The sequence below is a fragment of the Acomys russatus genome, chromosome 15 (assembly GCF_903995435.1).
Source record: "Acomys russatus chromosome 15, mAcoRus1.1, whole genome shotgun sequence".
Lineage (NCBI taxonomy): Eukaryota > Metazoa > Chordata > Mammalia > Rodentia > Muridae > Acomys > Acomys russatus.
The window spans coordinates 65,313,754-65,338,431 of NC_067151.1; the positions used below are offsets into that span (position 1 = coordinate 65,313,754).

Genomic DNA, 24,678 nt, shown 5'->3' on the forward strand with positions numbered 1-24,678 from the left:
ACAACAGGCAAAGATCATGACGCAGAAACAGCAGTAACAAAATCAGTTTTTTAAGAGCATTCTCAATATAAGCAAGGAATTCACTAGCAGCTAAAAACTGTTGGAAGAGTGAACTAAATATAATTATATCCCTTTTTCCTGTGTCTGCTCACATATCCAGCCTTGGCTCATCTGATATTGTGTAGGAACTAGAAATTACAAGTATCTTAATACTGCACTGGATCAAAGCTGGAACACTCTCAGGTTTACAAAATAGCTTCTAGCTCCAGGGCTCAGGAATGTGAGGAAAAGGGAGAATGTTATCAACAGACAAGCTCTACATGAGGAGGGCAGGCAGTCACCCCGAGCTACAGAGGGACATGAAGCACTACGACACAACCCGAATGGAGAAGACACACTCCACTGTGTTACAGCCTAGTGTGCACTGAGCACATTTCCATCTACAGAAAGGGAGCTACGAGGGCACGGCCCATGACCTGCAGGAGACAAGGAGACAAACTCAGACAAAACACGAGGCTGCAGGGAGCGCACAACACAAGCAAAGGTGGCACAGGGACCTGCCTAGGTCCAGATTCCTAACAAGCCAACTACAAAAGTTCATTTTGATAACTGAAAAATTCTAACTATTGAGTAAATAATAAGAAGTAATGCTCTTTTTAAGATCTGACAACGGCTTTGGTTATATATAAAGAATATACATGTTTTAGATGTATGCTGACGTATACACAGCTCTACTATGGCCTCTGCCTAAAACAACAATAAAAAACCTTAGAAGAAAAGGAAAAGAGGGTCCAGCTGTGCACGTGGCAAGCTCTTCATAGTCACGAAGAGTGGCTGGTGAGGAGGCTCGGGCACAGCTCAGTGGCTGACTGACTACTTACCCAGCACACCCAAGGCCCTCGCTTCTAGACCTCACACCATTAAAAAAAAGCATATGGGGAAATTTATAATTCTAATTTTATATATGTTTAAGCAGTTTTTTACAGGGCTGGAAGAATGGCTCTGTGGGAAAGACACGCTGAGAATGTGAGAAACACAGTTCTGATCTCTAGCATCCACATAAATGCTGGGCGCTGCAAGCACTACCTGTAATCCAAGGCCCCGGGAGGGAGAGAAGGCGTCCCTAAATGAAGCTGGCTACAAAGACTAGCCACACCGCGGGGCTCCAGTTGAGCAAGAGGCCCCGCCTCAGTGCGCAAGGTGGAGAGCACTCTAGGAAGACACCCAGGGTCAGCCTCTGGCTACCACAGGAGACACATGTGCACATGCATATCTGACCACACGCGCCCATTTCCACAGGCACACACGCATGCAGTGTGCTTTTTTACAAGAGACTCGGGAGATAGCTTAGTGGGTGAGAGCACCTGTAGACAAGCACGAGAGTCCGAGTGTGAACTGCTGAAACCCACATAAAAAGGTGAGCACAGGCCACACAGCACCGTTGGGGGTGGAGCCAGGACTGCTGGAGCTTGCTGCTCACCAGCCTAGAGTTTCTGTCTCAAAGGAGTAAGACAGGAAGCGTGATGGGGGAAGACAGCCATGTTTAGGAAGACATCAATGTCAACCTCTGGTCTCCATAGATAAGCACACAAGTGTATACACACACACACACACACACACACACACACACACACGCATACATAGCTGCACACAAACCTGCATATACCATACACACACATAATTTTTAAAGAGTTTTTTTGTTTGTTTGTTTTACAACAATAACAACAAAGGGGGAGTTAATCATAACCACTGCACTCTGGGGCATTTATCATACTTTTTTTTTTTTACATACAAGTTGTTTTTTTTTTTTTTTTAATATACTCCCGGCTACTCTAGTACTTGAAGCGTTCATGTCTTAGCCTCCCAAGTGCTGGGATTACAAGCATACAAGCACACACCAACACACCTAGCTCTCATACACAGTTAGTTTCACATTAGTAATATGAATTTGTAAATATACTCTGCACAGTTTGTATTAACTCATTTAGTTTTTTTTCTTAGCCTCACGTCATCCAATGTCAAGCTGACTTGATGGAGTTTAATTTACCTGGTACACTTGGTCTGTAGTACTGTTCTTTTTAACTCTGACGGTAACTGCTGTTCCATCCGGCAAGGCCACTCTCAGTTCTACATCAGAGACACCATTGTAATTCTAAAGGAAAAGAAAGAATTTGCAACCCAATAAATCTTTATTCTCCTTGCTATATGCTAGCTAAACAATATCTAACATAAGAAACAGGAAATAAATTCTATTAAGATGAGGAAAAACTGAAGTCTTAAAAGTTACAATGTTTACAGCTCATTAAGCTGACTTCAGTGTGCAGAAGTTATCCCTTAAGCTGAGCACATGTGCTGCTGACACAGTCGCGGTGAAGCCAGAAGAGGCTTCTGCTCACTCTGTCACTGCATCAGAACGCACGCAGAAGACAATGACAGGAGCGGCCTCAGCACTGCCTGAATAATTAGGCAGCTAGATCGTTAGAGAGAGAAATTGTGCCATGCCCAATATTCTAGCAAAGACTACACAATTCTTACTCTACTTAACTTAAGAGCAGAAACTTAACATTCCGGGATCGCTCAGTGTGAGAATGCTTGTCTAGCATGTTTAGGGCTCTAGCACCACAAAAATAAACAAACAAATAACCCCCTCCACACACCAGCCCACAATCCTCACTGCTTTTGATGGTAACACATTTTTATTTTTTAAACTTTTTAGACTTCTGTGTGTGGGTGTTGCCTGTACATATGTATGTGCACCATGTGCGTGCCCCGAGCTCACAGAGGCCAAGAAAAGCTTTGGGTTCCCTGGAAGCAGAGACACAGGTGATCTGGGAGCCACTGCTCAGTTGTTGGGAACTAAACACAGGTCCTCTGCATAAGCACCAAGGCTCCCAACTGCTAGACCATTTCTGGCTCCAGCACATTTTTCTTATAGTTTGTCTTTTTCTTTTGTTTTTTGAGACACAGTTTTGCCTTGTAGCCCAGGATTACCATGAATTCAAGGCCATCCATCGCCTGCCTTGGTTTCTATAATGCTGAGATTATAGGCATAAACCACTATGCCCGGCTTCTAACAGATTTTGATCTTGTCGTTTTTATTACTGAGAACTAATCACCTAGGAATAAATTCATTTTTATTGACCATTAAAAATGTTAGTATTCTTTGTCTAAAGGCACCCTGAGCACTGTGACAGCTCTCCCCTTACCCACAGGGGCAACTTCCAAGGCCACAGTAGATGCCAGGAAACACTGTTATTACTGAAATCCACAATGGGTGCCGTTCCCATCTGCACTCAGCAACTGCCATGCACCGTGGCTCTGACTTTTACAACTTAAGGTGCTCCAGCAAACCCAGCATACATTTGTTTTTTTTCTTGTCCATAACTTCACAGACAGAGGAGACATCCCTATAGAGCTCAGCCATCTTACCAGGATTCTTCTTCTTCCTGTTGTGAGGGAAGAACTCTATGGGTCTGTGTTGGTAACACTACCACTCTTGTGTTTTGAAGGGTTAAGGGCTACTCGAATACAGCAAGCACTGTAATCTAGGCAATCTGATGACTGACCAAACTACCAGGTGACTACAGGCAGGCGGCATACACAAAGTAGACACACTGGACAGATCGTTCAGGTCCCAAGGGACAGTATGGAACATAAGGGACATAAGGCTTTGTCGCTGTACTCAGAATGCCACACAATTTGAGGCTTACACAGTGCTTGTTTCTGAGATACTGTATTTTATATTTTCAGACCACAGCTGGCCACAGATAGCAAACTGTAGAAAGTGAAGCCACGGGCAAGGGAAGGCACTATTATACTCTATGCCTTGGCTACAGGAACCTGTACTCTGCTCAGGAAAGCAAGATACATCCATATTAGATAATTGTGGACAACGCACTGGCACTACTGCTGTGCAGTTTGTACTCCTAAAGCATCTCCAACATGCTGACGCGGCGCTAAGGCACTCGGGACATAAAGATAATGAAGATTTAGCTCTTACCTACTGGTAGCTCACACACTCTTGTAAGCTAAAAATATAAAGTGACAAACTGATTATATGTATACAAATTAGAATGAGAAGGCAATAAGATGATGGCTGAGTGACACTAACTGTAGAAGTTATTTGTAGGATGAAAAGTTGATGACTTGAGTCATCAGGGAAGACTTCAAAGAGAAGGTGGACCAGGAAAATGGCAGATTAGAAGCTGCCTCTGCATCACAGTGAGTGAGGAAAGGCAAGGTAACAAAGAATAGACTGCATTCCAACGACAGGCAGGGCAGAGGAGCATGGGATATTGCAAAGGGAGTTGATAAAGACAGCTGAAAAGTACAGAGACCCAGACGGTGGCCAGAGAGGAGTGACCTCCGACCTGTTCTAGAGGGTTAGTGGTGCAAAGAACAGGCATGGAAGCTCTAGCTAAGGGGCGGTTCCCTGAAGAGGGCATGAGCTCTAGGGAAGGACACCATGGCCTGGGGAATGACAGTGCTCCACGGCCAATGAGAGGCCGGGAGGGTGGTCCCCTGCCACTAAGCCTGATGACCTCGGTGAGTGTGGTTCCTAAACCCATACGGTTGAAGGAAAAAAAACCAATTATTCCCCAAGCTGCCTACCATGCTGCAGTGCGCCACAGTACATGCACACACACAATAAATGCTGAAAGCATTCGTAGGTTTGGAGATGTGGTACAGCAGCAGGGCATCTGCTTGGCATTCATCAGTGTTGAGCTGCTGCACCATAAAGGAAAAATAAAAGCACCAAAAGATTTGGAATATCAATATATTAGTCAATGGCACGGAGTGAGATGGCGAGATGGAGAGGCCAGGACAGGAGGGGCTCGTGAGTGCCATGTAAGAGTTTAAACTGAATCCTGATCACTGGGGGAAAGTTTCGAACTTTAAAGTGGAGAAATGGCAGGGAAACAGAGCATCCTTTTCAGAGGCTTAGCTATGAATAGAGAAAAATGGTTGCTAGAAAGAAGGACATTATGTTTTTTAACATAAAAGATGAGCCATGCTTTTATTTAGAGATAGAGAAACAAAGAGAAGTAGGGAAGGGGAGAGGAGAGTAAAAGGAGGAAAGGAGGACAGAGAAGGGAGGCAAAGAGGGGAGGGGAAAGAAAGGCAGAGGAGAGGGGAAAGGAAGGCAGAGGGGAGGGGAGGGGAGGTGAAAGCAGAGGAGAGGGGAGGGGAGGGGAAAGGTGGAGGGGACGAAAAGGGGGAGGGGAGAGGAGGGGAAGGGAAAGCAGGGGAGAGGGGAAGGGAGGGGAGGAGAAGGGAGGGGAGGGGAGGGCAGAGGGGAGGGCAGAGGGGAGGGGAGGGGAGGGGAGGGGAGGGGAGAGGGGAGGAGAGAGCAGAGGGAAGGGGAGGGGAGAGGAGAAGAGGGGAGAGCAGAGGAGAGGGAGGGGAAGGCAGAGGAGAGGGGCCAGCACTGTCTCATAGCAGCAGAATTATGGCAGTGAACTTTCTACTAGTCCGGCCACGTGTTCCATTAGGAAGAAACGTCTAAACCCAGTGCCTCGGGAGCTCCGAGATCAGCTGGCCACTATGTCACTTTACATGATTTTATATACGTCACAATATTTGTTGATACATCAGGGTCCACCAGACAATTACCTCAAAAATACAGAGAAATTTGTATCTCACGAAGGAATACAATTTACCCAAATGCAGGTCCAGAATAACCGCTGTGGCCGCTGCTCGTCATCAGATGGAAACATTACCTTCAAATAACTTCAAAACAGCAAACAGAGGGACACAGACAAGTGGGACACGCAGGAGCAGCGCAGGGGAAAGGAGCGAGCACCCTCCACTCCCGCTGAGAGGAGGCTGGGTAGAGCTGGAGATCACTGCGTTCCAAGTCAGCCAGACCCAGAAGAAGACAAACATGCCTGAAATGTACATGTTTACATGCGTACAGGGCATGAACGGGGACCACACAGAGGAAGGAGTCTAACACAAGAGAGGAAGGGAACGAAAGAGAATGCAGAAGGAAAGAAAGGCTCCATCACCGTTTTATACTGTGTAGACTCAGATGCATAAATACAAATGAAAGACAAAAAGACAAAAAATAAAAAAATAAAAAAAAAGAGAGGACGACCTGGAGAAACAGAGACAGAGGGAAGTGACAGGGAACGTAATGAGAAGTGACGTGGACAAAGAACAGTGGTGTGCGTGCATCTGCACATGTGCACAGGTGACTGAAATACCATAATGAAGCTTATTATTTTATAGCACAGCTAAGAAAAGAATTAAAACAACGGAGAAGGTGAATCTGCTCTCCGTCTTAAAGTGTAGACGACGTGAAAAGGAAACGGAAGACATCCAGCCGCTCAGAGAGTTGACTGCGCTGCAGCCGCATACATTATCTAGGCTTTGACCCTAAGGAGCTAAGCAAGAACTAATCAGGGAAGGGGTGTTCACCTACCTCGTCAGACTCAGACAGAAACTCCTGCATGATGTCGCTCTCACCAATGACCCGGATTGAACACACTGCAGAAAACAAAGACAGAATCAGGCATTGTTGACAATTAAATCGTCAGGCGAAGCATAGTCACACGTACTTGCAATTCTAGTGCTTGGAAAGCTGACGCAGGAGATGTGTTACAAGTTCAAGACCAGCCTGAACTACAGAGTAAGTTTTAGACCAAGCTGAACTCTACGGCAAGATCTGGTATTAAAAAGCACACCAAGTCGGCAGTGGTGGCGCACGCCTTTAACCGCAGCTCTCCAGAAGCAGAGGCAGGCGCATTGCTGAGTTTGAGGCCAGCTTGGCCTATAGAGTGAGTCCTAGGACAGCCAAGAATACACAGTGAGACCTTGTCTCAAAAACAAAACAACAAGCATACAGAAAATGTATGAACCCTTAGTGTATGCAACCTCAAGGCCTGGCAAGCAGTTAACCTAAATATGGTATAGAACAGTACAATAAAAGGAAATACAAAGATATAGCTTGCTAAAAATATTAATATAGAGAATTATAGCACATTTAAATTTCCAGTCTTGTGGGATAAATTAATCATGTCAGACCTTAGGGGAAAAGGCAATGGAAGGAAGAGAAAGGTCAGGTTATAATAAACCAACTATCAAATTGAGGCTGTAGCAAGCCCCCAATTAAATGCTTCTTTCTAAGCTGCCTTGGTCACAGTCTCTCCACAGCAATGGATCAGTCACTAGGTACACAGCTAGCTGTATGGTATGACAGAATACAGCAGGCAACTCTCCTCTCACAGCCACGGACCAGCTTATTCAGATCCATGTCACTGCTTTGCAGCAGCCACAGCCACAGGATGCAGGTCACCATGGAGACGTCCCAGTAATTCTACCTATAAGGAGAACTTAGGAGACTTAGACTGCCAGCAGCTGAGCAAGCGTACACAGAAACAGCTGTAAGAGGGACAAAGAACGCTTATACAGGACACGCCAAGGAGCCAGCACTCACCACTGTGCCATAGCGATGGATGTACAGGCAAACACAACCCTATAAATAAGAGACCATTCAGGACCACCAAAAACTTCCTTTTTCTGTTTTGAAGTTCTCTGCAAATTAGCAGAGCAGGATGCTATCACTGAGGTGAACATTTGAGCCTTGCCGTCGGGGCCCAGGTCAGTTCACACTTCTCATTAGAAACATGATTTCCTTACAGGACTGATTTTTAAGAAGCACAGTTATGCAATTTAGGAATCAGACTCTATGCCACTCAGCACAGTGAAGTTTAATGGACTGGCTTGCCTTTCAAACCTTGCTAAAGCTTACATTCATTTCTTTATCCACGTGGGTGGGGCACACGTCACTGCACACGTGTGGTGGTGGAGGGCCAGCTGTGTGTGAGCTGGCTCCCTCCTACCATGTGGGCCTTGGGGAAGGAGCTCATCTGGTCTGGTGCTAAGACACCAGCCCTGGCTTACCCTTTTCTAGGTACTCTTCCAAGCCCCGACGCCGGGCGTCTAGCTGTTGCTCTGATAATGAGAACGGCCACTTTCCTGGAAGCCGAGGAAACGTAAAGTTGGCAAATTCTCTTTTCAGGTTTTGGTGCAGGATGGCAAACTCCCGGTACCGCTTAGAACACAGCTGCCTCCCCGCCATGTAAACATTGTAGACCTGGTGAGACAGAGGAGCAAAGACAGCATCGTCATCTAGGCAGGCGCACACTGGGCAGGCGCACTCTTATGCACTACACTAAAAATGCTCACAGCCATTTTAAAAGAAAAGTTAACACACATGGCACAAGTTCCACACATAGGACAAATATCATATTTTTACTAATTTCTCTAAAAGGCAACTACCAGTTTTTCTTTCTTTCTTTCTTTTTGGTTTTTTTCGAGACAAGGTTTCTCTGAGTAACCTTGGCTGTCCTGGACTCACTTTGTAGACCAGGCTGGCCTCGAACTCACAACGATCTGCCTCCCAAGGGGTGGGATTAAAGGCATGCGCCACCATGCCCGGCTGGCAATTACCAATTGTTAAGGGTGAATTTAATTTTAGAAAGCCACAAGTCCCTCAAAACCACTGCGATCAATGCAATGAACGAACAAGCAAGTTAATAAGGAAGGAAATGGAAACCTGGTTTCCACACCAAGTTCAGGACAGCCAGGGCTACACAGGGAAACCTCATGTCAAAAAAAAATTATATGTATAGATATTTTATATATATAATATATATATTAGCCTCAGGAGACAATGTCCAACTAAGCTATAAGATTTGTAACAACTTATACCCCCTGCCTTAGCTGGGGAGGATGTGTAATTGGTAGAATGCTTGCCTAACATGTGGGATCCTGAGTCTGATCCCCAGCACCACATAAACCAGGCATGGTGAGGCATACCCCAAATCCCAGCACGCAGGAGATACAGACAGAAGCTCAGGGTCATCCTCAGCCACACAGTAAATTCAAGGCCTGCCTGGGATATGTGAAAAGAAATACATATTCCATCAATGGAACTAACATGAAAAAACTTCTGAGTGGTTCTAATTTATTTTTCCCAAGTTACTAGTCAGGAATGTTGAGCCCTTGTCAACATGTCACAAATATATCACTTACTAAGACCGTAACCTTACCTTTTTTGATCATCCCCAAGATCTCTTATTAATACCAGCATCACAATCTAAAACACTTCAACTTTTAAAAAAGTCCACAGTAAGCTAGGCCTGCTGGCTCATACCTGAATCTCAGCACTCAGGAGGGAGGCAGATCTTTAAGTTTGAGGCCAGCCTGGCCTACAGAGTGAGTTCCAGGACAGCCAGGGCTACACAGAGAATAAAAATAATTCCTGTCTCAGGAATAAAAAATAAAATAGAATACAAAGTCCTGTGTCGGGGCTGGAGAGATGGCTCAGAGGTTAAGAGCACTAGCTGCTCTCCCAGAGGTCCTGAGTTCAGTTCCCAGCACCACATGGTGGCTCACAACCATCTGTAATGTGATCTGGTGCCCTCTTCTGGCCCGCAGTCTCTGTGGAACATCCGAAGCTTCTCTATGATGACCATTTCTTCCTATATCTATTATCCAACTATCTTTTTTTGTTATTGTTTTGTTTTTCTGAGACAGAGTTTCTCTGTTTAACAGAGCCCTGGCTGTCCCGGATGTGCTTTGTAGACGAGGCTGGCCTCAAACTCACAGAGATCTGCCTGCCTCTGCCTCCTAAGTGCTGGGACTAAAGCCATGGGCCTCCATGTCTGGACATCCTTTTTTTGTAAAATACCAATTCTTGTGGTTCACCTACTGTTGCATTAAATCTATGTGCTTTTCTCATGGATCTGTATAGCTCCAGTAGCCCTTCGTTTGATTTGTTTTGAGATGTTCCTTTGTTTCACTATGTTGCTCAGTTGTCCCCAAACTGCTCAGCTCAAGTGGTTTTCCTGCTGGGGTCAAAGGAACAAGATCTGTATGGTTTTTTCCACTGGGATTTTTTTGTTTTTTTACAATTCATTTATTTATTTATTATTTATACAATATTATGCTTCATGTGTGTTTGCATACCAGACGAGGGCAGCAGACGACCCCTACACCACCTCTATTTCTTGAGTGCATGCATTGCTACACTCTACTTAAGTTCTGAATCTATGTGTATATACACAAAAGTATTCTCTAGAGGAAGACTGGTAAGCTATACTCTTAAAATTCAGAGCTTTTTGCTGTGCTTGGTGGAACTGTTAGTAAGGAAGAAAGGGCTGTAATCTGAGTGAGGTGTGGTGGCCCAGCCTTAGAGAAGTAGAAATGGGGGAACCAGGAGTTTAGAGCCAGCTTCAGCTACACAGTGAGTTCTAGGCCAACCCGGGCCATCTGAGGCCATCACAAGACAGACACACACACAAACAAACAACACCCGGGCTGTATGAGACCATCACAAAACAGACACACACACACACACACACACACACACACACACACACACACACGATAGTTAAGGAGTGCAATTTTTATTATTATTATTTTGTTTTTATTATTATTTTATTATTCAAAAGACCCTTAAAGTAAAAGTAACAGTGAAAATAGGAGAGGATATTCACACTGTGCACACTGGAAATCATTATGTCAAGAACAAAGAAAAAACAGCTGAGCATGGTGTAATCACACTGCATCTGGGAGGCAGGCTGGAGAACCTCACGTTTGAGGCCATCCTGATGACACATTGAGACCTTGTCCCAAAAATGAAGCAAACAAAAATCCCAGTGGAGGGCTGGAGAGATGGCTCAGCAGTTAAGAGCACTGGCTGCTCTTCCAGAGGTCCTGAGTTCAATCCCCAGCACCACATGGTGGCTCACAACCATCTGTAATGAGATCTGGCGCCCTCTTCTGGCCTGCATGGGTACATGCAACTAGAGTACTCAAAATAAATAAATTGTGAGAGAGGGGGGTGATGGGGGTCAGACAGACAGACAGGAGAACCACTGCAAATTCAAGGAAGGCTAGTCTGGTATACACAAACTGTGTCTTAATAAAATGGGAGAAAGATTTTAAAACTAGTTACCAATATTTATTATTACAAACTTGTAGGTTTTCCCCCCTATGATATGGAGTTCCACTGGTATTTTTTTCATTTTCTTCTTCCTCTTCCTCCTCCTTGTCCTCTTCTTCCCCCCACCCCCACCTCCACCCCCCAGACAGGGTCTCTCTGTGTAGCCTTGGCTGTCCTGGACTCACTCTGTAGACCAGGCTGGCCTCGAACTCACAGAGATCCACCTGCCTCTGCCTCCCAAGTGCTGGAACTGAAGGTGTGCGCCACCACGCCCGGCCATTTTCTTCTTTTTTAACTTTTGATTTTTCTTTTGAAGTCAAGAATATTTCAATTAACTTTATTTCTTTTTCCTAAATACAACATGGTTTTATAGGACACCTACGTCAGATGTCCTCAAGTGGTCCATAGTCAACTTCTTACTGTAAATAATGGAAAACTGGACACAAAATAGGAAATAACTCCTTTGCGGACATGGAACAACAGGCAGCTAGTGACTGTGACCCTGAGAACAGGAACCGAGTAAGATGAGCCCCACAGCTCCCCGGCCTCTGCCTGGGTAACAGCCAAAGCCCTGCTCAGGGAAGCCACATGAGCCAAGTTTATCAGGTGCACAGGGGCCAAAGCAGCTGGGGTTGTGGGGCTAAGCACACAAGAGGCTGCTGAAAACAGGCAGGCTTCACAAGGTCCCACCAGGCCCCCCTGAATTCTGACCAAACAGCAATCCAAGGAAAGAATGCTCACCAGGGGGAGCTAGCTGTAAATCAGCAACTCGTGGAGTTCATACTGGGTTTAGAACAGTCCAACTTTCCTCCAAGCAGAAAATCAACAACAAAACCAGACCTTCCTGAACTTCGTGGAGTTCAGAGGAGAGCTCAAAGGGCCAGGAAAGCGTCAGAGCTGCTCTGGCTGGGACGCATCTCCCTTGGTTTGATCCCCAACACTGTAATTCACTGTCTTTTGAAAGAGCTATACATGTGTTTAATCTCAGCACTCTGGAGGCAGAGGCAGGCGGGTCTCTGTGAGCTTGACGGCAACCTGGCTGACATAGTGAATTCCAGGACAGACAAGGCTACATAATGAGACCCTGTCTAATAAACACATCACCACCATCACTACCACCCACATGCCAGAAGACTAAAAATAGTCTACATTAAAAATTAATCTAGCTGGGGGGTGGTGGTGCACACCTTTAATCCCAGCACTCAGGAGGCAGAGGCAGGCGGGTGTCTGAGTTCACAGCCAGCCTGGTCTACAGAGCAAGTTCCAGGCCAGCCAAGGCCACAAAGAGAAACCCTGTGTGGTGGAGGAAGAGGGGTGGTAGACACAAACAATCTAACAAAATCTAGCGTCTAAACTCAGCATGTAACATAAGAGCCTCAGAAGAGACAGAAACGACCATTTAGTAGGACAGGAACTATGTTACAGTTACAGGTGGCTTTGGCTTCCATTAGGGCTAAGGAAGCTAAGACAGCTTCCACTGTTTGAAACAGGAGAGCACTGGGGTCTGAGAGACCAAAGCAAAGGCTGAAGATGAGCAGAGAAAAGAAACCAGTTGGCAGAGGGAGGCTGGAGACCCTGCAGAGTGTCTGATGGTCTCAACCAGACATGTGATGCTTCTAGTTTCCAGAGAGCCAGACAGTGCGCCACAGAACCCCCCACGCTGTGTGCAGCAAGCCAGCTAAGGTAGTAAGTGCTCTGCCCCAGCCTGCTTCCCCTTCTTCCAAAGTGTGCCGTCTCTAAACAAGCTGTCTCTGTGCAGCTCCTCGGTCCAGCAGACAGGAGCCTGGAACCTCTCCAGAGGTGCCCACCGAATGCAGACACCACACTGGCACAGCACAACCCAATGACTTGCTTTTGTCCATGGGCCTCTACTGTGTTCACAATAAAAGCCAACACACTGTAGGGGACTAAAGAGAGCTTCACCTCGTGGCTTGAAGCTCAAGAGATGGAAGAAGATGGCAAAACCCAAGCTGAGTTTACTATTTACTCAATCCTGTTACTCAGGAACAGAAGAGGCTGGGCACCTCCAGCTTCAGCGCTTTCAGTGCTTATGGTTTCCCAACACCTGACGGCTTGGAGTCAAACACTACAAAACAACAATAAAGCTGAGTATCCTTCCCTCTTCCCAACTCTTATGAGGGACACCGCATCTCCACGAGAACACGGATGCTGCAGTGATCCAGTGAGACCGGCCCCCATAGGCTCATGTGTTTGAGTGCTCAGTCATCGGGGAGTGGCACTATTTGAGAGGATTAGGAGGTGTAGCCTTGTCAGAGTTGCTGTGGCCTTGCTGGAGGAAGTGGCAGTGGGCTTTGAGTCTTCAAAGCGTTCAGAGAGAGTGGCCCGCTCTCTTCCTGCTGCCTGTGGATCCTTCTTCAGCACCATGGCTGTCTCCACGCCACCATGCTCCCCGCCATGATGGCAATGGACTAACCCTATGAGAATGCAAGCACGCGCCAGTAAATGCTCTCTCTTGTAAGAGCTGCTGTGGGCACTGTGTCTCTTCACAGCAATAAGACAGTGAACAAGGCAGATACTCAAACTGTCAGGAACATTAGAGTAAGGGTGACTTATGCGCTCAAAGAGCCAGTGTTAAAGGAAAATGTGTAAAACACTAGGCCCCTACACAGATGCAGCCAATGAGCAGCTCACGCATCATGTGGGCGTTCTTGGTAGACCAGGCTGGCCTCGAACTCATGGAGATCCGCCTGCCTCTGCCTCCCAAGTGCTGGGATTAAAGGCGTGCGCCACCATACCCAGCTTTTGGGAGCCAGCTTTTTGATCACTTCCCCCTTGCCAGGCCACAGTGAAAGAGGACACTCTCAGTCCTGACGTGACCTGATGAGCTGGGGTGGATGGAAACAGGGGCTCTTCTTTTTTGAGGAATAGGGGAGGGATAGGAGGGAGGGACAGAGAGGGAGGGAAGGTGGGACTGCAGGAAAGGAGGGATGGAGCTATGACCAGGATGTAAAGTAAATTTAAAAAAAAAAGTGTAAAATAGGTATGAACAGATGAGAAATGTTAGCAAATATGAAAACCAGGTGCAAACATCAAATGGAAGTGGCAAAAATAAAAGCATGGTGTGAGAGACAAATAATTCCTCTATCAGTCTCACGAGGAAGCAATGATAGTTGGTGAGTTTAAAAGCAGATCAGTTAACACCAGCTAACAGAAACAAGAGAAAAAGAGATAAAATAGAATAGAGCATCCAAAAGCTCTAGCACAATACCAGTCTAACAACCATGTAACTGGAATCTCAGAAAGACAAGTCTGGAGGAATAGCTGAATGGTTAAGGACCCCCGCTGATATTCCAGAAGACCCTCGTTCCGTTCTCAGCACCCACATGGTGACTCACAACCCTCTGCAACTACAGTTCCAAGGGATCCTACACCCTCCTGTGATCTCCAGGGACACTAAGCATGCATATGGTACACACGGATACATGCAGGCAAAACACCCATACACATAAAATAAATCTTAAAAAAAAATTTTTTTAAACACTGAGAAAAAGACTGGAAATACAGACATACCATCGGAAACGTTTCTAAATTAATAAAAGGTACTAACTAAATCAGCTTCCCCAAACAGTATAAATACTGAGGAAAATTCACTCTAAAAACAAACAAACAAAAAACACTTAAGACTTAAATAAATTTAAGGTAAAGAAAAAACTTTGAAAACTGCCAGAGGGGATTAAATTTTTATTTAAAAATGACCAAAAAATAAGCAAACTTCTCATCACAAACTACGCAAACCAGAAGTCTGCATTTTGTGAGTGTGTGAACATGCGCATGTCCGCACCCGTAAGTGTGAAGGTCTGGAAGACAACACTGTGGGCCTGGTTCTCTCCTCCCACCACACGGACACTGGGGATGGTCTTCGGGTTGTCAGGCTTGGCAGCAGGCACATTTCCACCCTTCAGCCAATCTCACCAGCCCACAGAGTGGCATTCTTATAATAGATAGGTAGATAAATAAATAAATGTATGTATGTATGTATGAATGTAACCCATAGTTCTGCTTGCTATACAAATATCTTTCAGCTGGATGTGGTGGTGCACGCCTTTAACCCCAGCACTTGGAGGTAGAGGCAGGTGGATGTCTCTGAGTTTGAGGCCAGCCCCTGGCTTGGAACTTGCTGTGCAGACCAGGGATAGCAGATTCGCCTGTGTTGTCTCCCACATGCTGTGGTAAAGGTATGCACCACTAAACTCGACATGCAATCAAAACTTCTGTTGCTTTTTCCCCTTCTTGAGACGGTGTCTTGAACCATACCTAGGCTGGAACTCCCTATGTGACCTATGCTGGTTAAATTTAAAATATTCTTCCTGCCTCAGCCTCCCATGCTAGGGCTGTAAGTTTGCAGTCACTCTGGCTCTCTGAGAGTCCAGCCCCCCCCGCGTCCTCCAGCTGACCCCTATTACCACCCAGGCTGCGAACAGTGGCACACCCTTGGCATCTCAGTGTGCAAGAGCGCCCGGGGGGAGAGCCCAAGTCCAAGGCCATCCTCGGAGGCAGCCTGGACATAAGATACTGTAGTTTTTAAACTTTTCAGACCAACAAAAATTGAAAAAAATGTTAGCTGAAGCTCTGCGGGCAGAGGGACTATGACACCGATGGAAACTAGATTCATCCACAGTAATGAGCCACACCAGAAATGACAGGGTTTTTTTTCTTTTACTTTTTTTTTAAAAAAAAACTATTTTCAGTCTCTTTAAAAGTAATTGGGACACAGAGACTGACCCACCAAGCACAGGGAAGGACCTAGGCTCCCTACACATATGTGACAGGTGTGCAGCTGGGTCTGCATGTGGGACTCCCAGCAGCAGGAGCCGGGCTGCCTCTGACCCTCTGGGCCGCCTTTGGCTCCCTGTGCCCTAGCTGTGCTGCCTCCTCCAGCCTCAATAGGAGCAGATGCACCTAGTCCTGCTGCAACTTGATATGCCATGTCAGGTTACTATCCTTGGGAGGCCTCCCTTCTCTAGGAAGAAAGAGCAGGGGTGGAGGGAGTGGAGGTGTGAGAAAGGACCTGGGAGGAAAGAGATTGGGATGTAAAGTAAATAAGTAAGTTAATTAATGGGAAAGAAGTAATTGGGAAGAGCCAAGCATAGTGATTAACTGGGAAGAGCCAGGGGCTGTGTGCACCTGGGAGGCAGAGGCCAGCCTGGTCTACACAGTGAGTTCCAGGACAGCCAGGGCTACATACTGAGCCACTGTCCAGAAAAAACAAACAACATGTGTCTGGGGCGGTGACACGGCTCTGCAGGTTAAAATGTGCTCGCTGAGTCAGCATGACAACCTGAGTTTGCTCCTCAGAGCCCACACGAAAAGTGAAAAGCAAAATGCTGCCTTCTGGCCTGCACAAGCACACAGCACTGTAAACGTGCTCCCCCAATAAACACATACGGATGATGAGGATGATGATGAGGATGATGATATTTAAAAGTAATTGGAGCCTGGCTCAGTGGTGCACACCTGATCTTAAAACCAAGGTAGTCAGGGCTACATATATACTTGAGTTTGGGCTGGAGGTAGCTCGGTGACCTCTCACTTGCACAGGCTCTGAGTTTGGCCCGGACACTCCCACCAAAAGTTACCATTTAGAGCAAAGTTAACTGTGTGACACAATTATAACATAAAAGTAAATGGATGATAATAACAGAAAGGATAGAGGTATAAAAACACTCTTGTTAAAAATAAAATATTTGAAGGTAGATGCTTATAAATTAAGATGGAGGCTGGGATGGAGAGATGGTCCAGCAGTTAGAGCACTGTCTGCTCTCCCAAAGGTCCTGAGTTCAATTCCCAGCAACCACACGGTAGCTCACAGCCATCTGTAATGAGATCTGGTGCCCTCTTCTGGCCTTCAGGTGTACTTGCAAATAGAGCACTCATACATAAAAACTAAAGCTAAAATAAAATAAAGCTATACAGTGTGTTCAAAACAAATACTAAGAAAATAAAACAATAAATTATACCTAGTGAAACAACAGTAGAGATAAATATTCTATTAAATCAAAAGGAGGCAGAAGGGTAAAAATGAAATGAGTAAATAGAGCAGACCTGGAGAACCAGTGAGCAGGATGGCAGTAACCTACGGCAGTAGTTATACCAAGGTCATAACTCCATACTTAAAAAAGACTACTATTGTCAGATTACACGAAGAAACCCACTTATAAGTTATCTATAAGAAAACACTTTAAAGCCGAGTATGTTGGCACACACCTTTAGTCCTAGCACTTGGGTAGCAGAGGCAGGTAGATCTCTGTAAGTTTGAGGCCAGCCTGGTCTACATAGTAAGTTCCAGTACAGCCAAAGCTATATAGTGCGGCTTTTTCTTAAAAAAAAAAAAAAAAAAAAAAAAAAAAAAAAAAAGTGTAAATATTTAGATTACACAAAAGAAAGAGTATAGTCAGAACATACAAGAAAAATAACCAAAATAAATTCAAGTGGACAGAGAAGCATTTTAGAAGGAAGAGTTAACACGGATAAGTTAGGATTTCACAATGTGAAAGGAGCCAGTCCATCAATAATAGCGTTTTATCCATACAGAAAAACCTATAAAACTCAAGATTTCATAAACTCCTTGTAAACCAATGTTCCTACTGATAACAACACACACACACACACACACACACACACACACACACACACACACACCACACACACACACACACAGCTGAGGATTTTGACATGTCCTACAAAGCTGGCAAATGGCAGGGGGGAGAGAGCAGAGAGCTGCACAGGGACCCGCTTGTTCAGCGTCAGCTTGACACAAGCCACAGTGTTTGAATAAAGAGACTAACAATCGAGAAAGTGACCCCACTAGAATGGCCTGTAGACAAACCTGTTGGGGACTTCCTTTTCTTTTCTTTTTTAATGATTTATTTTTATTTTATGTGCATTGGTGTTTTGACTGCATGCATGTCTGTGTGTGTCAGGTCCCCTGGAATTAGTTACAAATGGTTGTGAGCTGCCATCTGAGTGCTAGAAACTGAACCCAGGACCTCTAAAAGAGCAGCCAATGTTCTTCATCACTAAGCCATCTCTCCGGCCCGGGGCATTTTCTTGATTAATGATCGATGTGGGTGCTGCCAACCCTGATTTCCCCAGGTGCTGGACTACAGGCTGTAAGATAAGCAAGCTCTTCCCTGGAAAGGTGCTTTTGGTTGTGCACAGAGGTTAGCACCAGGCCATGAGCACTGCTGCGGCAGATCTGACCATGCTTGGGGAGGACCGTACGAGGACTTTCCAACTATGGGACAGAAAAGCCATTAGGTGCCCAGAGCTCAATGAGCTACTGTGGAAACTTAGAAGATAAACTCTGGGGGCGATGCTCTCGGTGCAGAAGCAGAGGGACGCCTTGCGAAGTTTTAGAAGGAAGTTTGAGAGTCTGTTTGAGCTTTAAGAATCTGAGGACCTGCTCAGCCGGGACTGAAGACTCAGCTATGATTTATAGAAGGCCTGCACGCCTGTGACCGCGGCCCTCAGGGGGCAGGGGCAGGAGGGTCACTGCGAGTTCCAGGCTGGCCTGGTCTACAAAGTGAGTTGCAGGATGGCCTGGTCTACAGAGTGAGTTGCAGGCCGGCCAGGGCTGTGTAGAGACCCTGTCTCCAGAAAAGAATGATGCGCGTCCTTGGGGTCAGCACACAGAGCCTGGGTTCCAGGGCAGGCTGAGGCTGCATCTCACACTGGTAATGTGGACATTTCACAGGGAGTCTGGTTCTGATGGCATGCGGGAGCCATGGAGCGGCTAGGGCTTGCACTGTGTGGAGAACAGAGTCCCTGAAGAGAGCCCAAGAGAGGCTCTTATTAAAGGTGCAATCTGGCTACAGTGAAGACCCCAGTGCTATAAGATGATGCCAAGGACAGATGCAGCTGCAGAGTGCTGCTGGCCTGAGCCTAGGAGAGGAGCTGCTAAAGCCTGCTAGGGGCCAGAGGATTTTGAGTGGGTCCCAGCCGGCCAGGACTGAATTTTTACACCAAATTGGGTTTTGTTTTGATTTGATTATAACTGTGCCCTGGTTCATCCATCTTGGAGTGGAAAAATACATAACTTATTTTTTATTTTACAGAAGTTAAAAAGATTTAGGAATTTTAGAGACTATGAATATTTCAAAGAAACTAGATATTTTAAAGAAACTAATTTTAAAGTCTGTAGAGCTTTTTTTTTTTTTTTAAGATTTATTTATTTATAATGTATATAGTGTACACCTGCACGCCAGAAGAGGACACCAGATCTCATTCTAGATGATTGTGCGCCACCCTGTGGTTACTGGGAACTGAACTCAGGACCTTTGGAAGAACAGCCAGTGCTCTTAACCTCTGAGCCATCTCTCCAGCCCCTGTAGAGCTTTTAAAAGTTGGAATGTTGGACTGGAGAGATGGCTTAGAGGTTAAGAGCACTGGCTGCTCTCCCAGAGGTCCTGAGTTCAGTTCCCAGCAACCACATAGTGGCTCACAGCCATCTATACTGGGATCTAATGCCCTCTCTGGCATGTAGGTGTATATGCAGACAGAATATTCATATATATTAAATAAATAAATCTATTTTTTAAAGTTGGAATGTATTACATCTGTTATGCTGATATTATAAGATCTTCGGAATGATTAAGAAAGGAAACGTTGTGGGTGAGGGTATGGGGGCTGGGGGCAGGTGCACGCCTTTAATCCCAGCACTCGGGAGGCAGAGGCAGGCGGATCGCTGTGAGTTTGAGGCCAGCCTGGTCTACAAAGTGAGTCCAGGATGGCCAGGGCTACACAGAGAAACCCTGTCTTGAAAAACCAAAAAGAAGAAGAAGAAGAAGAAGAAGAAGAAGAAGAAGAAGAAGAAGAAGAAGAAGAAGAAGAAAATGTCTCTGTTAAAGTGGCCTTAGGCAAGTCTGTGGGTATTTTCCTGATTAATGATTGATGTAGGAAAACCTAGCTCACTGTGGGTGGCGTCAGCCTTAAGAAGGTGGCCCTGAGTTATGTGACGCCATCAGAAGTAAGCCAGTCGGTAGCTCTCTTCCAGGCTCCTGCCCTAACCTCCCCCAGGGATGGATTGTGGCCCCAGGGTTTTAAGCTGAAATGAGCCCTTGCCTCATCTCATTACTTTTGGTCATGGTTGTTTTATCACAGCACTGAAGCCCTAAGACCCAGGGTCAGTCAAGGTGGCCACCTACTTTCAGAGGGCTCACTCTGCAATAGACACCAGTAGCCAAGAGCCACAACCTGAGCAATTACAACTGAGAAGCCATATGGATGGCATGAACATACAACCCCACCCGTGTGGGAGGCTGAGGCAAGAGTTTGGGGCCACATAGGACAAAACATTGAGACCCCCCCCCCAATCTCTTAACAGAAACTTCCAAAAGAAAACCTAACATCTTGGCCTGAAGAGGAGAAGAATCATAAGCCACTGTGGCTGCCATGGGGGTAGGTCACACAGACACCCAGAGGAGCCGGAGCTGGGGGTCTCTTCTGTGAGTAAACACGTGTCATTTGAACTAGCCTCTTTTCGAATGAGTGTGCAGATGCGAAGAGCCCAGCAGGGGCTGGGGATGGCTCAATGGGCAAAGCATGTAGGTCAAACACCTGTGGTGCACGCCTATCATCCCAGCACTCAGGAGGCAGAGGCTGGTGGATCTCTGTGAGTTTGAGGCCAGCCTGGTCTACAAAGCAAAGCCAGGGCTACACAGAGAAACCCTGTCTCAAAAAACAAAACAACAACAACAAAACCAACCAAACAAACAAAAATAACCTGTCAGACACAAAGTTGAGGAAGATACTTTGTGACATGTATATGGCCAAGCCTAGCCAAGAAGTCCTCCCCAGCGTGGTGGTGCACAGTGGTGATCCCAGCACTTGAGAGACAGAAGAAAAGGCTTAGAGGGTAAAGCCACAGCTGCTTATGATTCTTTTTCTATTCAAGCCAAAGCGATATCATATTTTCTTTTAGAGGTTTTTGGTGCTGAGAGGTGGGGTCTCGGTGTGTAGCCCTGTGCTAGATGCATAGACTTGAAGGACACAAACAGAGCAAACACATCAGCGCTGCTCAGAAGACTGTTACACATCAGCGCTGCTCAGAAGACTGTGACACATCAGCGCTGCTCAGAAGACTGTTACAGACCCAGAGTCTATGCAGTGTAACACTCACACTATCCAAGATACAATCCAAAGTTAATATAAAAAATTAGGACATGGCCCATTCTCAAGGGAAAGCCACTTAGTTGAGCATGCCCCCAAAATGACCTAATAGTTGAAATACCCAGATACAGTCAACAGAACAGAAAACAACTCCAAAAAAAAGAATAACATCTTTATCAGCTGCTTCTCAACAATAACGCTGAGATCCATCAATGGGAGGAAGCATATGCTCTTCCAACAAGTTGCTGAAGCAACTAGCTATCTGCTTAAAAACAGATAAAACATGTGTGTGTGCGTGTGTGCGCATGTGTATGTTGTATGAGCAGAGGTCACACAACAACTTGGAATAGATTCTCTCTTCTACCAAGTAGGCTGTGGAGACTAAGTTCAGAGCACCAGGTGCCTCTACCTGCCTTTGCCATAAGACCAAAGCCAACCTCAACTACTTTTAAGATAACAATTACGGGACTAGAAAGATGATTTGGAGGTTAAGAGCACTTCTTATTTTTGCAGAGGACCCAGGTTTCAATTCCTAGCACCCACATGGTGACTTAGTACAACCATCTGTAACTCCTGTTTCAAGGGATCTGACACCTTCTAGCCTCTTTGGGCACCAGGCATCTATGAAGTATGCATACACCCCTACAGGCTGAACACTCATGCACATATTTAAAAACACAGAAAAGGAAGGAAAGAGGAAGGAGGAAAGATCTGATGAAAACCTTTCCAGATGTGGGAAAGATAATTCAGAGTTAGCAGGCTTAAGCGACGCAAGACCTTCTCAGAGCATCTTACGATCAAACACCAAAAGAAAACACAAAGCGGGGCGTCCTAGAATCAAGAACCAGGTGTGCTGGAACAGGCCTGTAATCCCAGCACACTGGAGGGGAAGGGGGAGGGGAAGGGCTCAGCATCATTCTCAGCTACACAGTGAATTCGAGGCCAGCCTGGTCTACGAAGTGAGATCCAGGACAGCCAGGGCTACACAGAGAAACTCTGTCTTGAAAAACCAAAAACAAGACAAAAAACAAAAAACAAAAACAAAACAAACAAAAAAACAAAAAAACAAATAAAAGATTAGACTGAATAGATCAAAACAGGACCAACACTATGCTACCTATAAGAAACTCACTTTGCCAAGTAAAGACAGAGACAAAAGTAATGAACGGGGGGGGGGGGGGGGGGGGGGGGGGGGGGGGGGGGGGGGGGGGGTGGGGGGGGAGGGAATCAAACAAGCCAGGCAGAGGTCACGCATGCCTTTAATCCCAGCACTTGGGGGGCAGAGGCAGGTGGATTTCTATGAGTTTGAGGCCAGCCTGGCCTATGGAGTGTAGAAGGTCAGGAATACACAAAGAAACCCTGTCTGAAAATTTTCTTTAAAAGTCAAGGTAAGCCTATTCTAAGGATTAAAAAGGCTCAAAAGACATTTACACAACATTTAAGAGTTGTAGAATGCACATTTTTTTTTTAAAGATTTATTTATGTATGTTTTGCCTACATGTACACCAGCACACCAGAAGAGGGCACCAGATCTCACTATAGATGGTTATGAGTTACCATGCAGTTGCTGGGAATTGAACTCAGGACCTTTGGGAAAGCTGCAATGCTCTTAATCTCGGAGCCATCTCTCCAGCCCCGAATACACATTCTTTTCATCATCAAATAAAATCCTATGGAACGGATTATATGTTAGAGTAAAAATCAACAAAGTCAAAGAAATTACAATCACAACCTGTGTCTTTTCATTTATTTGTTTGTTTGTTTGTTTTTCAAGACAGGGTCTCTCTGTGTAGCCCTAGCTGTCCTGGACTACCTGGACTAGCTTTGTGGACCAGGCTGGCCTCGAACTCACAGGGATCCACCTGCCTCTGCCTCCGAAGTGCTGGGATTAAAGGTATGAGCCACCACACCTGGCTACCTGCGTCCTTTCTAATCAATCTCAATCTCTCTCTCTCTCTCTCTCTCTCTCTCTCTCTCTCTCTCTCTCTCTCTCTCTCTCTCTCTAACACAAACACACACACACACACACACCAGAAATCAGTATTAAAAAACTTTATGGAAACCTACTACTTTGTGTGTGTATTTGGGGGGGGGGGGGAGTTGGTTGTTTTTTGTTTGGTTGGTTTGGTTTAGTTTTTCAAGACAAGGCTTCTCTATGTAGCCCTCCCTGGCTGTCCTGGAACTCAGGCTGTAGACCAGGGTGGCTCAGAGAGCCACCTGCCCCTGCCTCCAAGTACCTGGATTAAAGGCATGTGGAATCACTGCCCAGCTAAAAGTATAATCTAAAAAGATACAAGTTATTAAAATTCAGTGTGAGATATTGCAGGATATTTGATCACACTGTGAACCCCATGATTGTATACTAGAAAAACCTGTTTCTTGTGGTGTAGCTCAGCCCTAGCACATAGTTTTAATCCAAGAGCTTTATATAAAACAGGATTAAATAAAGTCAATCCTAGATCAAGAGATAGGTACAGCAAGCAACCAGTTGACAGGAAATTAGCATAGAAAAACAAAAAACATAGAGAGTGAGAGGAAGTCCAAAGGACAGAAGTAGAAACAGGGGCGTCCAGTTGGAGGGTCTTTAACACAGCATGGAGAAGGAGAAGGGGCTTTTTCCTCCTTGGATGCTGGCTGAGCAAGAAGGTCAGATGGGTGATTTCTCTGCCTCTCTGAGCTAGCAGGCTTTCACTCCAGCATCTGGCTCCTGAGAACCAGATTTTAGTGGTAAAATCGAATGTTTGGAATTTTGTTTAAAAACAACAGCAAGGGGCTGGAGAGATGGCTAAGAGATTAAGAGCACTGACTGCTCTTCCAAAGGTCCTGAGTTCAATTCCCAGCAACCACGTGGTGGCTCACAGCCATCTATAATGAGATCTGGTGCCCTCTTCTGGCCTGTGAGTGTACATGCAAGCAGAGCACTGTATACATAATAAATTAATCTTTAAAAACAATAACAGCAGCGAGGCATGAAAAGCCTCCCTGCAAGTTACTGGTCAGGGAAGCCCCATAGGTCCCCAAAGCACAGGCTCTTGCTCGGCCACCTAGATGCTCAAACTCTATTGCTACAGACACAACACTTTGGTTGTGGAACATAAAGAAATCAAGCGGGAGCTGGACTTTAAGCCCCCTCACTACTGGCTTTCACAGTGCCAGAAGGCCTCTGCAGGCTGCTGCGGGACAAAAACCACTAGTGGTTCTACCTCCCAAGGAACCCTGGATGCTACAATATGCGCCCACTGGTGCACTTACAGTACACAGGAGAGGTAACCAGCAATTGCTTTTGAAGTGGATTTGAGCCCTGCTCCACAGGACGAAATCCATGCATGGTACATGAACCTGGTCCAAAGGCCATGACTAAGGGAGCTTATAAACCCTAGGGGAAACCTACTATTGTCATCTTGCTAGATGGACACATGTTAAAATGTCTTTCCAGATAATGATATTTATACACAAAGATAAACGCCACCTTTAATCCTGGCCAGGGAAGCTATCTCGTAAATGAGCAGCAGTTAATGCAGACTGATAGAAGGTCAAAGTGCCCTGGACAGGACATGTCTATCAATGCCTCCTCAACTCAAGGCACAGCACACACT

General features: G+C 45.8%; 1 protein-coding gene across 1 annotated transcript in view; it reads right to left on the reverse strand.

Moving 5' to 3' along the window:
• The window catches only part of Snx27 (sorting nexin 27), a 69,351-nt gene that overhangs the window by 13,369 nt on the left and 31,304 nt on the right, over window positions 1–24,678 (reverse strand). The window contains 3 exon segments of the mRNA XM_051157676.1: window positions 2,048–2,152; window positions 6,425–6,489; window positions 7,906–8,098. Of these exon segments, the coding sequence (XP_051013633.1) occupies window positions 2,048–2,152; window positions 6,425–6,489; window positions 7,906–8,098 (363 nt within the window).